The sequence below is a fragment of the Melitaea cinxia genome, chromosome 11, assembly GCF_905220565.1.
Source record: "Melitaea cinxia chromosome 11, ilMelCinx1.1, whole genome shotgun sequence".
Classification (NCBI taxonomy): Eukaryota; Metazoa; Arthropoda; class Insecta; order Lepidoptera; family Nymphalidae; genus Melitaea; species Melitaea cinxia.
Window position 1 is genome coordinate 1,593,812 of NC_059404.1, and position 15,991 is coordinate 1,609,802.

At 37.2% G+C, this 15,991-nt stretch overlaps 1 protein-coding gene across 1 annotated transcript; it reads left to right on the forward strand.

The window, feature by feature from the left end:
* The first annotated feature begins 4,175 nt into the window (after window positions 1–4,175).
* On the forward strand, window positions 4,176–15,638 carry LOC123657972 (ras GTPase-activating protein-binding protein 2). Its single transcript, XM_045593451.1, has 8 exons — window positions 4,176–4,273; window positions 9,345–9,486; window positions 10,393–10,551; window positions 12,488–12,780; window positions 13,188–13,282; window positions 13,717–13,867; window positions 14,551–14,782; window positions 15,495–15,638. The coding sequence occupies exons 1-8, from the start codon at window positions 4,176–4,178 to the stop codon at window positions 15,636–15,638; spliced, it is 1,314 nt and encodes a 437-aa protein (XP_045449407.1).
* The last annotated feature ends 353 nt before the right edge of the window (window positions 15,639–15,991 follow it).

Here is a 15,991-nt window from a genome sequence, read left to right on the forward strand (position 1 = left end):
AAATTTTTTTTTTTTTTAAAACAAGGAACAAATAATAAATAAAATATATATTAATTAAAATTGTGCACAAAATTTGTTTATGCTTGTAATTCGTTGTTGGTAGACTAAGCTAAACAATGGTGAAATTTAAACAAAGAAACAAAAGGAACTTTAAACACTTACAAAAAATTAAAGTCTATTCATGCAAATGCACGTGTATACTTGACATTTGTATAGTGAAATCAAGAAGCATATAAAGAGTGAAATGAACACGCTACTTTTAAAAATTACTGTTGTTAAATATTTTCACTATTGCAACACCACAACAGAATTGACACCGAACGGTGAGGTAGGCTCTTTTTCTGTTTTCAGTCCTTATTTATCCTGAAAATTACGCGATTTTAGTGACGATTCGTTGCAGTTTACACCACTTTGATGCCTATAATTTACTGAGGTAAGTTTTTATTTCTTATTAATGGCAAAAGATACAAGGAGTGTAATATTTTGATTGTCGGCAGAAAGATTCATTTCGATAGGTTAAAGCCCTAGTGTTTCTATGTTATATCAACTAAAATGATTTTGTGTACGTAAAAGCAATAAATATGTGATTATAGGATTTTCACACGACAAATGTGCTCCTCACGTGGTAAAATTGTGTATTCGAGAAGAAAGCTTTGTTAAAAATTCGACAAAATCGCCATGCGTGGTCTAACGAACCCCTGGATGATTAACTAGCGAACAAATCGTGAACCATACGAAATGTCATTAATTTTTTTCAACTATTACTTTTATAATAATAATTCACACCTTTATAGCACTTGATACTATTATAGTTTATTTGTGTAACTGAATTTTATAGTTCTGCCAAGTGTTAGAACAATAAACTAAAACGAACTAAACTAGCAAAGGAATTAAACTAGGTAGATACATTCTTCTGTTGATATATTGACAATTTATTAATAAAAATAATACATAAACACTTATAAAAAGAAATAAATTAGGATTTACAAAGTATCATGAGCTAGTAAATAAACTCATTTTAGGTGAATCTCTATGATACTTTGTGAATAGTAACATTGTTTTATGAAGCTTAAAGCTTTTTTGACATGTTTTTTGAAATATTGCCTAATTTTTTTATTTTTTCTATTTGGGCCATGGGGAACACTATGTAATCGACACACAATTGGTTGGCACCCTTGGTGCCGCAGGGACACTACATGCCAGCCGTCAGTCATTCAGAGTCAACTTAATAAAATATGACTTAGAAAAATATGACAGATAGTGTAAGAAAAAATAAGTATGTTCTTTGAGAATGGGTATGGTAGTTCAATAAAAACTTATCATTAAAATTTTGTAAACACTTTTGTTAGTACTTTTAAGGTGGTTTCAACGACTAAATAAGCGAGGCCCAACTAGTGTCCCCCACGGCATTCAACGTTATTTAAAGTTTTTAATTCATTTAAAAAATATTTTTTAAATTTTATTGTATTGTTCTAAACTTTAGGCAATAGTAAAAATATAGAATTTGATGTGGAGGTTAAAAGCACAACTTTGAAAATGTCATTCAAGTTCATGTGGTGTATTTTGCACAGTAGAACAAAGATCAATAGAGAGATAGATAACAATTCTAAAAAAGTTGTCTTAGCTTCTATTACTATTAAAACATTATTTATATTTTATTCTTAGATGAATTGATCTTCTGATATCAGTACATAAGAAGTTATTTTTATTTACAAAGAATGGCTGGTAAGAATTTACTTTTTTGGTGTTTTTTAAATGCCCTCTCAAGAAATTAATAAACCAATTTAAACCAAATTGAATCAATTTAATTAATAGTTTTATTTATTTCGTAAATCCAGTCAAATAGGTTTTATTATGTATATCTAGTATAGTCTAGTAATTAAAATTGAAATTGTCAGTACCATGTGTTGACCATGCCTGAATCCACCTTGACTAAAAAAAGTAAAGCATCCTTCTACTATAACATGTCTGTAAGGAGTTCAAAGTAAATTACAATATTCAGTAGGGTATTTCCATTTGTCTTTTATTTAATAATTATTATCAGCCTTTATAACAATTGATCTCTATTTAAAGTTATTATGGCCAGTTTCACTAGTTTTTGATAAAGTTAAACCTGCAAATAAGTTACAAATGGACTTAACAATAGGATATTCCAGTTGAACCTTCTTCTCAATTGATAAAATACAACATTTAGATTCACATTTGCAAATAGAAATATTTTATAAATATAGTGGTATTTAATGGTTAAAAAAGTATAATATATAAAAAAAAGTTGTATGTCGTCATCGGTCAAATATCATTATCTACAACTGGTGAAACAGGCCTGTTCCTAATAGTTGTTTCTGAAATTGCATTGTCATTCTTAAAATTTCATTTATTTTTCATGTATATAAATTAAAAACATACTCAAGAAATGGTGATGATTGAAAGATTATTTATTGATCTGTAAGAAATAATCTTATCAATATTTTATACTTGTTACAAACAATAAAACTAATCATTTAATACATTATTTTAATGAAAATTAAATTTATAACATTTTGAAGTTGTCTTTAGTAACATCTCAATTACAGGAAGAGATGTAATCATTAACAAAATTATGAAACATCCGATCATAATCAGTCACCAGACCTTTAGTATAGGACAAATAATTTCTCCTTGGTTACAAATGGATTATTTTAAAAAAGCAAAATCATATAGACATCCTATCAACTATCCTTTAGATATTTTAAAGTGACTATTCAAAGAAACATATATACATATACATATATATATATATATGATGGAATGACCTTAAAACTCATTATTAATAGTGAAGTTTCAGAAACAGAAACTATGTCCCAATCTTGATAACCATTTTGTGTAAAATATACATATATGTATATAATTATATAATAGTGGATGGAAGCCATAGTCTTTAAATAAGAAGAAGTAGTAGGTACATGGTTCCTACATTACACTGGCACAGTCTCTATGTCATACTCATTCAGTTTGTAATTCGCACTCATTCAATTTTTGATTCGCACACAAGGTTTCTATGTCTATATTTACTATGGTTTCTGCATCCCATATAACCTTATAATTATACCATAGCACATAATTAATCTTGATCAAAACATCTTTTTAAACCAGTAAAACTTTGTGAAGTTGAAGTTTATGTTATTAAGGATAATTTGACTAGCCTGTCGCCACAGTTTTCAATGACCGCGCTTTTTGATCTGGGGGTTGTGGGTTCGATTCCTGCCTCGCGTCTTGGTATGATATATATATTTATCGAAAAAGTGTAGCCACTAGCTATATCTACTGGCTGTTAACTATAATACAAATATTATGTTGCTTGCTGTAGGAATAGACGACCGTGTATATATGGTATAGATAATTTTGAAAAAATTATTAAGTTAAAATATTGAAATGTTGATAATGTTTATTTTAGATACGTAATATTTTCCTTTATTGAGAAATATCTATCCATTATATTAATGTTATGGGTATTTAAAGTAATATTTATTTTATATTAAGTAATGACTTCATAATAAGATAAACATGATGAGACTTACTCATTAACCCATTACAATGAAATTAAGAAATGTTGTTAGTATAGGCTTAAAACTTTGAAGCAATAGCAAAAAAATTAAAAGCATCTTACAAATACTGCTATAGACTAATTACATTAAATTACAGACACATATTTACATGACTAATGAATGTTCTAATGGCACAATTTAACACTATAAAACTTGGCAGTTGATTTATTTTGTAAAGAAACATTCTTTATGTTTTGTGTTGTGATGGTCCTTGTTGTGAGTTTATCGTGGTCATTGGGATTCGTGAAGTGCGAGGGTTCTTTGTTTTTATTTAAGGTATCCTTGTAACCTATAATTTGTATCTTGTAAGTTATAATTAAAACATAATGCAGTTTATTGTTATTTAAAAACCAAAGTTTTTAAAATAACCAGACATACAGAAAAGCATGTATTATTTGTAAAATTAGATAATAACTACCAAGCCAACGAAATGGCATTATGAGAATTCTTCTTGCTAGACTTTTCTATATGATTATGCTTTGAACCTGTTTAAATAAGAAACTTGCTGACTCGATGATAATATCGTTTATGTATGGTGTTTCAGGGCAGCGTATAGCGGAGGGCTGTATAGGCGCAGTGAAAACAACAGCGATGGTAATGGAGGCGTCCCCGTCCCCGCAGAGCGTTGGCCGCGAGTTTGTCCGTCAGTACTACACGCTGCTCAACAAGGCGCCGGCCCATCTGCATAGGTGAGACATCTTACACCAGACTTCTATCTTCAAATACAAATAAAACTATATTTTGTGTGTATGAGAAGTGGCTGTGCATTCATTCAAAATGGCGGTTGTATACTCAACTTAAAAATAACAACCCTAATAATTGTCAATGCATAGAGCAATGATTAATGGAATTAAGCTGGGCATTGACGATCAGTTTTTTGCGTCAGTTTAACTGATCAGTTTTTCGCGCTCTCCAAAATTTGATCGTGAGTGTGGAATCCTCGCTCCAGAGTTTTAACTGACGACGCACCACGTAAATCGAACCCGGCGCGTCGCGCCGAACTGCCCGTGTGTGTGTCAATCGTCGTTCCAACCAATCGCATCATTTTGCTCGCAGCGTCCGCGGTGATTGAGAGTGTACTAGTGTAGTTTTTGTTTTTAAAATGTCGGCGTCGGTGTCCCCTAGACGAGTCATAATGACAGACACATATTAAGATTGGCTGTTAAAAAATGCTGCATCAAAATGTCTTCTGTAAACACTTAAAATTATATATGGATAAATAAAGAAATGGTACTTAGCTTAAACTTAAGGTCTGAAAAAAGTAAGCAACAAATTTATCGTATGTAGATTTAAATTACTATTATATGAAATGGACAAGACTAATGTGATCATCTCGGATGTATTGAGAAAAAGAAATGATCAAAAATAGTCAAGTTAATTTTTCCACAATTCCACTTATGACATTATTTGGAAGTAAACTTTCTTGTTACAATCATTATCTATTAGATTATATTACCATCATTACAGTGGGTATAATAATTTGTAAAAAGTGATTTTGATCAATAGATTATATTTTTAACCGACTTCTAAAAAAGGAGGAGGTTCTCAATTCGTTTGTATTTTTTTTTGTGTATGTTGCCTCAGAACTTCTGACTGGGTGGACCGGTTTCAATGATTTTTTTTTTTTAAATCGAAAGGTGGTGCGTGTCATGTAGTCCCATTTAAACCAAGATCTGACAAGTACTTTTCGAGTTATATCTAATAATACGTATTTACTTGATAATTTTTTTGTCGACCTGCGTTGCATTATACAGCAAAACTTTTCACGGGCCTTATCGATTCTGATGATTCTTACTTTAATTGAAAGCTGATGCTTGTCATGTGGTTTCGTTTAAATTTGATCGAGACCTGATCACTACTTTTTGAGTAATCTTTGATGACGCGTATTTACTTGACTGTTTTTTTTCGTCACCCTACGTTGTATTTATATCTTTTAATATATAACATACCTTATAACTTTTTACTGTCTGCACCAATTATGATGTTTCTTTTATAAATCAAAATCTAATACTTGTCATGTGGTCCCATGAAGATATAATGAGTACTTTTTGAGTAATCTTTGATAACGCGTATTTACTTGACTATTTTTCGTTTACTTAGGTTGTTGTACTACAAGTACACACATGGAAAAATTGTTCCAAACCTTAGAAGGAGCATCTGAAAAATTTGAAAACAACATTTTTGATAATTAACTCTGAATTGTTAGTGAACAAACTAAGTATGTTGTGGTATATCCATACCACATTAAATATTTATTAGGAAAAGTGATTATTACATCATGCAAAACAAAATTAATTTCCAAATTGTCAGCATAATTATAATCATATTAAGCAAGTATGATATGACGAAATAATAATGTACCGAAAATTAATAGTCACTATCATACTTTGTATAACGAACTAGCCAAACGTGTAATACTGGCTACTGTACGCTTGGAATTTACAAGTACAATGTGGCTAAAATTGTGGAATAATAACTTTACTTCTAGACACTGTATCAAATCCATGGATTGTACCTGTTGCGCTGGTGGTTGCGGGTTCGATCCCCGTACATGTCATACGTTTGTATTGGCCATACAGGTGTTTGCCGTGGTCTGGGTGTTTGTACAGTCCTTGTGGGTCTCCCGACCGTGCCTCGGAGAGCACGTTAAGCCGTCGGTCCCGGTTGTTATCATGTACATCTGATAGCGATCGTTACTAATTGTAGGGAGTATATCCGCCAACCCGCATTGGAGCAGCGTGGTGGATTAAGCTCTGATCCTTCTCCTACATGGGGAAAGAGTACTATGCCCAGTAGTGGGATATTACAGGCTGAAGCGTACTGTATCAAAACATCCGCTTTAACAAATTTTAAGTAAGATCTCGGGGATTACAAATGTGAAAATTGGATTAAGATTCGTACAACAAATTTTACTTGGTAACGGAAAAAATGCGACCAGACAGACGGACAAAAATTACAATTTGATTATATGACGATTCTGTATATATTGTCTACGAAAGAAATTCGCAATGTCGCTTTTTCCTTATCTACTTATTTATATCGCGTTATCGCTTGCGTAACATCGAGGTCGGTGAGATGACGCTAAAGCGATCGCAGCCGTGCGTTTTGTTTGTTTGCGCTCGCTGCAAATTGTTTAATAACAAGTCACTGACTTTGACGAATGTTTTGAAAAATTATAAGAACATCTCTTGGCTTTGTTTTATATGTACATTTATTTATTTTTTTAAATATCTATCTATCAGTCGAATGTTACTTACTAATCACTATAACACAGGCCATTAAGTTTTTTAGTGTGTCTTTATTACATTAAGCAAAGCCTACTTTAGAATCGGAGGACGTGTTAGTTAAAGATATTTAATTATATATATCTATTTATGACTGACCGTTGTTTTTTTTTTTTTAACATCCAGTGTCATCCATTAATCACGTTATGTTTTTTAGAAACTTTCAGCTCCTGCTCCCTTTGGTGAGGTTATAGCAGTAATTAGTGTTTCTAAGTTGTTTTTTTTTTTTTTTTCATTTCATGGGTATAAATTACATTTTGAACTAAATTGTAAAAAATAATATCATTAATTATTTGGTACTAATATAAAACTAGGATCACATAAATATTACTGTACTCAATTGAGTACAGTGACAACATAGATGACAAAAAAAAAACTGTTTTTTTTTTCAAATTCCTTGCAATGAATTAAAAGAAATTTGCGGCTTAACAAAGCTATAACGGACTTCAAGAAGCTATTGAAGCCATTTTACAGGATAGCAATGTTGAAATATATGACTTGGCTATCATACCACCTGATCCCTGCGCGTTGACTAAGAACGAAGAAGGCGCTGATAAGGATATGATGGCGTGTTTTAATACTACAAGACTTACCTAGTGGCACTATTGAAATATTTAGAATTCGAGAGGATAGTGGCAGCAAAGATACTATATACAACGACAGTGATAATGTACTGGTACCGTTATCCCTTCGAGTTTGACTGTGGAAAATGCGCATTGTCAAAATTTTACTAGCAAAACTACATTGCATCTTAGGTAATCATGAAGTTATTTTGAAAACTTTTTTTCAGACGGTGTCTTACTTGAATCGAAAAACTTAGGCTACCGAGTACGGAAACAATACGAAAAAATGGAACTAAAATATTACCCCTTACTAGCACAAAATAAATGAAAAAGCAAGAACGTGCCACTTTTGACTTAGGTTTGACAAGAAAGGCGAAATTTTATTGGTTAGGTGGAAAGATATGATTATAAAGTACGACACCATCGAACCGCTAAAGTATGTAAAACGTTAGTGTCCAATAAAGAAGGAAAAGCCTCGTTTATTTCAATCATTCAACAAAAATATGGGAGGTGTGGACATACGTGTCCTCGTATCTCATTGTATGGATACTGTTTACTTACATGGTAGACGTTATGGCTGTTGCGTGTACATAATGATAATCCAATGAAAGGTGAAATAAAACAATCGCGCCAGGCTGCATCAATTGTTAAAGGATGGAGTTAGACATTATCTTCTCAAAATCGAATAGCAGCTGCGGTGTGTTCTGTACCAATCTAGAGTGCGTTGGCAAAGCAAGAAGCGTCTAAAAACACTTTGTATCGAAATAGCGTGTTCCGAAAATTTTCATACGTAGGAGGTCAGTGTACTCAATTGAGTACACCCTGTAATTTCGTGAAAAATACTATTTTTATTTTATTATTTTTTCTTCTTTTTAGTGTTCTTTAGTCCCCATTCAATACGAAAATAAAAATAATTTCAAAAAAATATGGGTACTTTTTTTACCTCTAATGGGTTAAATTTTGAAAAATTAAACATTGTGATACAAACTTCTAGACTGACATCAAGCTTGCAGGGTGTTTGATGGTTGTTTTTTTTTTTTTTTTAACCGACTTCCAAAAAAGGAGGAGATTCTCAATTCGACTGTATTTTTTTTTTTTTTTTATGTATGTTACATCAGAACTTTTGACCGGGTGGACCGATTTCGACAAAATTTTTTTTAATCGAAAGGTGGTGTGTGCCAATTGGTCCCATTTAAATTTATTTGAGATCTAACAACTACTTTTTGAGTTATATCTAATAATGCGTTTTTACTTGACGCTTTTATCGTCGACCTACGTTGTATTATACCGCATAACTTTCTACTGGATACACCGATTTGAATAATTCTTTTTTTGTTAGAAAGGGGATATCCCTAGTTTAGTACCATGATAAGGAAACTAGGATCTGATGATGGGATCCCAGAGAAATCGAGGGAAACTCTCGAAAATCCGCAATAACTTTTTACTGGCTGTACCGATTTTGATAATTTTTAATTTAATGAAAAGCTGATGTTCATCATGTGGTCACATTTAAATTTTATCGAGACCTGATAACTACTTTTTGAGTAATCTTTGATAACGCGTAGTTACTTGACTATTTTGTCGTGGATCTACGTTGTATTACTTGTCAATGTAATTGAAGTCGGTTTTTTTTCGTTTGTCTGCAAACACAATTATTTTTTGTTCAGAAATCGTGTTTAACAAAAAATAAATACACGTGATCTATTCTAATATAAAGCTGAAAATTTTGTACTGGCTCAAACTGTTTTTTTTTTTTTTTTTGTTATATAGCCCGCTTACCGAGAAAGGCTATAGGCTATTTTTTCCTCGAATTAACGCGTGTGAAAACGCGGGGCTCTGCAATTATCTCAATATACCCCCTCCTCACTCTTTTGATATTTCGTTTATATTTTAAAACCATTGTGTTCCGTCAGGTTCTACAACAACTACTCGTCATTCGTGCACGGGGGCCTGGACGCGCCCAACCGCGAGACGCTGCCCGTCGTCGGTCAAAAACAGATTCACAACCGCATCCAGCAGCTCAACTTCCGGGACTGCCATGCCAAGATTAGCCAGGTGAGTGTCGCTTGCTACGTCATTTATTCAACTTTACTCTATACCTGACTATTTAATAAAAAGAATATTAGTGTAGTCTACAGTTCATGATTGGAATTCAAGTAATTTTATTAATTTTAAACTACACAATTATTTACTAGTGTTTAAAGTTTACAAAATAATAAATCAGCCGTAGAGGCATCTCTAAAGCTACATCAATTATTCTTTTACCTTTACTATATACGATTTTATATACGTACGTACGTAAAGCATAATTCAACAATAGCCGTCACAGGGAGAGCCGCAATTATAGGACACGATAGGTCCAAGATAGGACTCAGTTTAGGTTAGTAAGTAAGTCGCATGATAGGTTGTACTCTAAAGTATGATAGTTCACGCAAGAACTTGATAAGATAATATAGATTACTATTGGATATAGCGTCTTCGGTGCGACAAAGCCAGTACTGCGGTCACCAACCCGCCTGCCCAGCGTGGTGACTATGGGCAAAACACATAAGTTCACGTTATTTTTGGCGTAAGCTTGTGGAGGCCTATGTCCAGCAGTGGACTGTATAGGCTGTAATGATGACTATTGGATGCGATACGTCACTTTACTTCACAGTAGGTCACTTTACTTCACATTAGATCACTTTACTTCACATTAGGTCACTACTTCATGGTAGGTCATTGTACGTCACTGTAAGAAAGAAACATTTGTTTGGAACATTATACAAATCACAGACTTTTTTTTACAGACAAATATCACTGATATAAAAAGTACATAATTGCAATTTAATAAAAGAAAAACCTATTAAACAATTATATAAATTAAAAAAGAAAACCAAAAAACTTTAGGTAGGTACTTGATGTAGCAGGTCACGATAGGTCACGATAAGAACAAATAACAAGTGTGTGTGTGTGGGGCAGGTGGACGCGCAGGCGACGCTCGGCAACGGCGTGGTGGTGCAGGTGACGGGCGAGCTGTCCAACGGCGGCGCGCCCATGCGCCGCTTCACGCAGACCTTCGTGCTGGCCGCGCAGTCGCCCAAGAAGTACTACGTGCACAACGACATCTTCCGCTACCAGGTGACCGTAGATCTGAATTATTAAAGACTACATTAAACTGATATAGTTAATAATAGGCATTTAAACAAGGTAAAGGCCACCTACTCATCGGTCGTATCCCTTTTTAACCGACTTCCAAAAAAGGAGGAGGTTCTCAATTCGACTATTTTCTTTTTTTTTATGTATGTATGTATAAAGTTCTGAACTTTTGACTGGGTGGAGCGATTTCGACAAATTTTCTTTTGATCGAAAGATGATGTGTGTCATTTGGTCCCATTTAAATTTATTTGAGATCTAATAACTACTTTTCGAGTTATATCTAATAATGCGTTTTTACTTGACGCATTTTTCGTCGACCTACGTTGTATTATACCGCATAACTTTCTACTGGATATACCGATTTTGATAATTCTTTTATTGTTAGAAAGGGGATATCTCTAGTTTGGTACCATGATAAGGAAACCAAGATCTGATGATGGGATCCTAGAGAAATCGAGGGAAACTCTCGAAAATCCGTAATAACTTTTTACTGGGTGTACCGATTTTGATAATTTTTAATTTAAGGGGCTACACTCTCTCAGCTCGAATTCAGATTTCACCCCTACTAGATACACATGAGAATTGAGAGCGCATGGTTGTTCATCGCGCGAATTATATGTATTTTCTCCCCACAAACATTATCAATAGTTATTTTTTAAAAAACGCAACATATGAAATGTTCTTCATACTTAATTTTATCGAAAGTTGATGTTTATCATGTGGTCACATATAAATTTTATCGAGATTTGATAACTACTTTTTGAGTAATCTTTGATAACGCGTAATTACTTGACTATTTTTTCGTCGATCTTCGTTGTATTACTCGTTGATGTAATTGAAGTCGGTTTTTTTTTCGTTTGCGAGCAAACACAATTATATTGCAAAGGTAAGGGAAACAAAATAAAAAAGAGTAAAAATTAATATTTATTTTATTTTTAATTTTCTTGAATTGTTATAAGTACGTTGTCAAAAAATCCTACTGGAGCTTGAATATTGTTTTGGTGCCTTGCCCAACCAATTTACCAGATTACAGTCATTACATGACAACAACAACCAACAGTCCTGTTCCCTACAAGGGAATCACAATAATAGCCTAAAATAGCTTCCAGAACAGAATCACTATTATGTTCAGTGTCAAATAAAACATAGGCAAAAGCACGGGTCCAAAATATTAGAGAATAATCGCAAAAACAAACACAGTAGGTACAACGAACGCAAGCGCAGCGAAGAAACGAACGGCGTTCCAATCAAATAACAATAATTAACAATATCGTAACACTGCCGGTTGACATAGACTGTGACACAGTGTCAAGCACGTAAACACGTTCCATTTTATGTATTATGTTGCAGAATGTGGGAATGAAATTAAATAATACTCATATTAACATTGTTATTTTAATAGGTGCATTGTTTTTTTTTCCATTTATTGAATGAAAAATAGCAATAAAGACAGTTTCGATATTAATAAAATGATCCTAATAAAAGCATTTGTTATCTAAAAACGTGTCCACATTAGTAATACGCATGGTGAGGAACGTCCATTATTTTAAATAGATTTCTCTATAGTACAGTATGGCGGAAGTTGTCGAATTCATCTTGTATTGCTTATTTTTTTGAAATAAAAACTGACAAGTTCAGAGAGGTTAAAAACTACGTCATAATTCATCTTTCCCTTTTTAATACTTTGTAAATATTATATGTATGTGTACGTGGAATGTACTTTTTTGGCCATGTCCTTCCTTATCTACTTTGTTGGAAAAGTCGGGCATGTATAGCTTAGCTTGTATGATTTTCTAAAGCAAATTATTTTAAGATTTTCTTGTTGCTATTTCTTTTTGGTCAAATTTATGGGTGTAATTTTTTTTTTTTATTGTTAATCAACTTACTCAAACATCATTATTGTATTCATTAATCACAGGACATAGTATTTTCGGACGAGGAGGGCGAGGGTTCCGGGCGCTCGGAGGGCGAGGAGGAGGAGGGCGTGGCGACGGGAGGGTACTTCCCGCCCGCGCCCACCTTCCCGCCAGCACCCTTCCCCGCGCCGCCCGCCCCGCCGCACGCACCGCTGCTGTCGCCGCCCGCCCAGGCCGCACCGCCCGCCCCTGCTGCGCAGCAGCCCGCCCCCGCCGCGCCCGTGCCCCACCTCAATGGACACCCGCCCCAGCACGATGACCACACACGCCATCTCGTCGCTGCTCTGCAGGGTGAGTCGATCTCTCAATTTTACTGTTAACCCTTCTGTGTCAACTGCTCAAAGAGCTGCAAGAGATACCCAAAATTACCTCGAAAATCAAATCACGCTTTTAAAAATATTTTTTGCAAAAATAAACTTCGTGATTCAACTGAACCGAGAGGTTTTCGTGGTACTTAAATTAAAAAATAAAATGATGTATTTGTTATGTATAGACAATAAACTGAAAAAAAAACAACGATATTAAAAATCAGAACTTGGTTTTTTAGAGTATCGTAAATGCCAATTATTTAATATAGTTTTTTATAATAATGAAGATGATGAATAATGAACTATATTTTTCAAACTACCGTCAACGATTCGTTCTGTCCGCAGCAAATTCCATTTCCGGTGGCACCCCGGTGGTGACGCCCGTGAGCGTCAGCGCGGCCCCGGCGCCCGACCGCGAGGCCGACGTGGCGCCCGAGCCGGCGCCGCAGGCCGAGCCCGAGCGGGAGCCCTCGCCGCCGCCGCAGCCCTGTAACTATTTCACTATATTTAAGTTATATTAGAAGTTACTTGCAGGTCGATTATCAACAAATGTCAATTATGTTCTAACTAGATCTGTCCCGCTGTTTTACCTGGGTTAATTAGGAAAAAAAAGCCTTTCTCAGTAAAAGAACTGAGATGAACTGTACTGAGATTAATACGTTCAAACTAAATTTTTCAGCTTTTTAATACTACCATTATTACTAATAAAATATATGATAGTACACAAGTATTAGTTATGAGTTCGTTCTATGGTTCTAATAAGAAGATTGTATGTAATCACGCTCACGCACACTTCAACGCTTAACTTCAATGTCTCTGGACCTAAAAGCTCTGAGAGCTACAATTAATCGCACTTCGTTGCGGACCGGTGACACTTGCTTTTTGTAAGTGAAATAAAAAGCGGCATTACCTTATGCCCGCAGCGACCCCCGCACCACCGGAGCCGAAGACATACGCCAACCTGCTGAAGTCGGGCGCGTCCCGCGGCTCGCCGCCGGCGCCCGCCCCCGCAGCCGCCCCCGCCCCCGCCCCGACCGCCGCGCCCGCCCACCACGAGCCCCGCGCGCGCCCCCCGCGCACCACGGCGCCGCAAGGTACCGTAGCCGTAACCAAGACTCATGTTGTGCGCCTACAAGATTCAGCTATCTATCTTTTGTTCTTCTGCTGGTTGGTGAATATTTTCCCTACTGTGAGTAATGATCGCTATCAGGTGTATATGATAACAACCATGATCAACAGCTGAAAGTACCTACCTACCTAGAAGGACAGATATCAAAACTGGAAAAAATATTAGTTGAAATATAAATATCCATCCCGAGCAGGAATCGAACCCGCACATCATCGATTTTTAGATTTCACTCCTAGGCGCACTTAGATTTCACTCCACTACCTATATAAGAGCGGTTGTTACTTGAATTCTTTAGCAATATGTGCATCTACACATATGTTACTAAGATCGCAGAGCGAGCTCCTAACGGTAGCAATAAGCATCCTGTGAAACGTGAGTAATGACTGCTGTATAATTTCATTGTTTTATTATTTTTATTACTTTCAAAGGCGTGTATGTATATATCAGATCTTCTTTCAAAATGTCCTAATTTTAGTGTGATGTTTAGTTGAATTTTAAAAATACACTAAGCACCGTAGAACTCAGCGAATGCTAGGTCAGATCGCAACCCACAAACGAGCGACCCGCTCTCAGCCGAGGCGCTCGAACGTTCCGCCGATATCTAACGAGTGACCCCCGCAGGCGCCAGCGCGCCGGCCGAGGGCGGGCGGCGCTACTCGGACGCGCAGCAGCTGTTCCTCGGCAACCTGCCGCACTCGGCCACGGAGGACGAGCTGCGCGCGCTGTTCGCGCGCTTCGGGCCCGTCGCCGAGCTGCGCGTGCACAGCAAGCCGGCCGCGCCCGGCGCGCCGCGCCACCCCAACTACGGCTTCATCACCTACGAGACCGCGCAGGCCGCCGCCGACTGCCTCAGCGCCGCCGTGAGTACCGGCCCGCGGCGGCTAGCGGGGCTCGCCTCACAACACTGTTATTTAGCTCTGATCTTCAGCTACTTTCTTCATTGATCTTGTGATATTTCGTGATTTTTTCGAAACCCGATTTCATCGAGCTTCAGATGATTAATGGACGAGCCCATTGAATATTTAATGTAAATCGATTCCATCTACGACACTGTGTTGGCGCAACGGTCACAGCCGTGGATTGTGTCTGTTGCGCTGGCGGTTGCGGGTTCGATCCCCGCTCATGACAAACATTTGTATTGGCCATACAGGTGTTTGCCGCGGTCTGGGGGCTTGTGCAGTCCTTGTGGGTCTCCCCACCGTGCCTCGGAGAGCACGTTAAGCCGTCGCTCCCTGTTGTTATCATGTACACCTGATAGCGATCGTTACTCATAATAGGGAATATATCCGCTAACCCGCATTGGAGCAACGTGGTGAATTAAGCTCTGATCCTTCTCCTACATTGGGAAAGAAGCCTAAGCCCAATAGTGGGATATTACAGGCTGAAGCGTGGTTCCATCTAACTTGTATCACTTCTTCACGTAGCAAAAGAGCCCCAATCGCTTCTCCTACGATACACGTAGACCTCCCTCCACGTGTATCGTAGTGCCCGTGGCCAGCTGCGACATGTTACTGGCCGAACATAGTATGTAGCGGATCGCAGCGCCAGTGCTGACGAGCGTCCGTTCCGCAGCCGCTGTTCTTCCCCGGCGAGGGCGAGGCCGGCGTGAAGCTCAACGTGGAGGAGAAGAAGACGCGCGGCCGCGAGGCGCCGCGCCGCCGCCCGCTGTCCTCGCACCGCGCCGCCTTCGCGCCGCGCCAGCCCTACCGCCGCTAGGCCGCTAGGCCGCCAGCCCTACCGCCGCTAGGCCGCTAGGCCGCCAGCCCTACCGCCGCTGGGCCGCCAGCGAGACCCTATCTTATCGTTTTCGCTCTACTTTTGAATTTTGTAATTGAAACTTCACTTAGAAATTGTTTCAGTGACGATCACTGTTCTCGTCGTTTGACAGTTTACGATAGCGATTTTTTCCCTATTTTTTTTTTTTTGTGATAGCGACGGTTTCAAGCGGTCTGTCTCTGGGATCGAGCGACCCTCTCGCTCTCGAGCGTCAGCGTCCGGTCGGTGCGAATGACGTCCCTCCTTGTATTTATATGAGTTCGACGGACACGTGCGGCCGCGACTTTACTAGT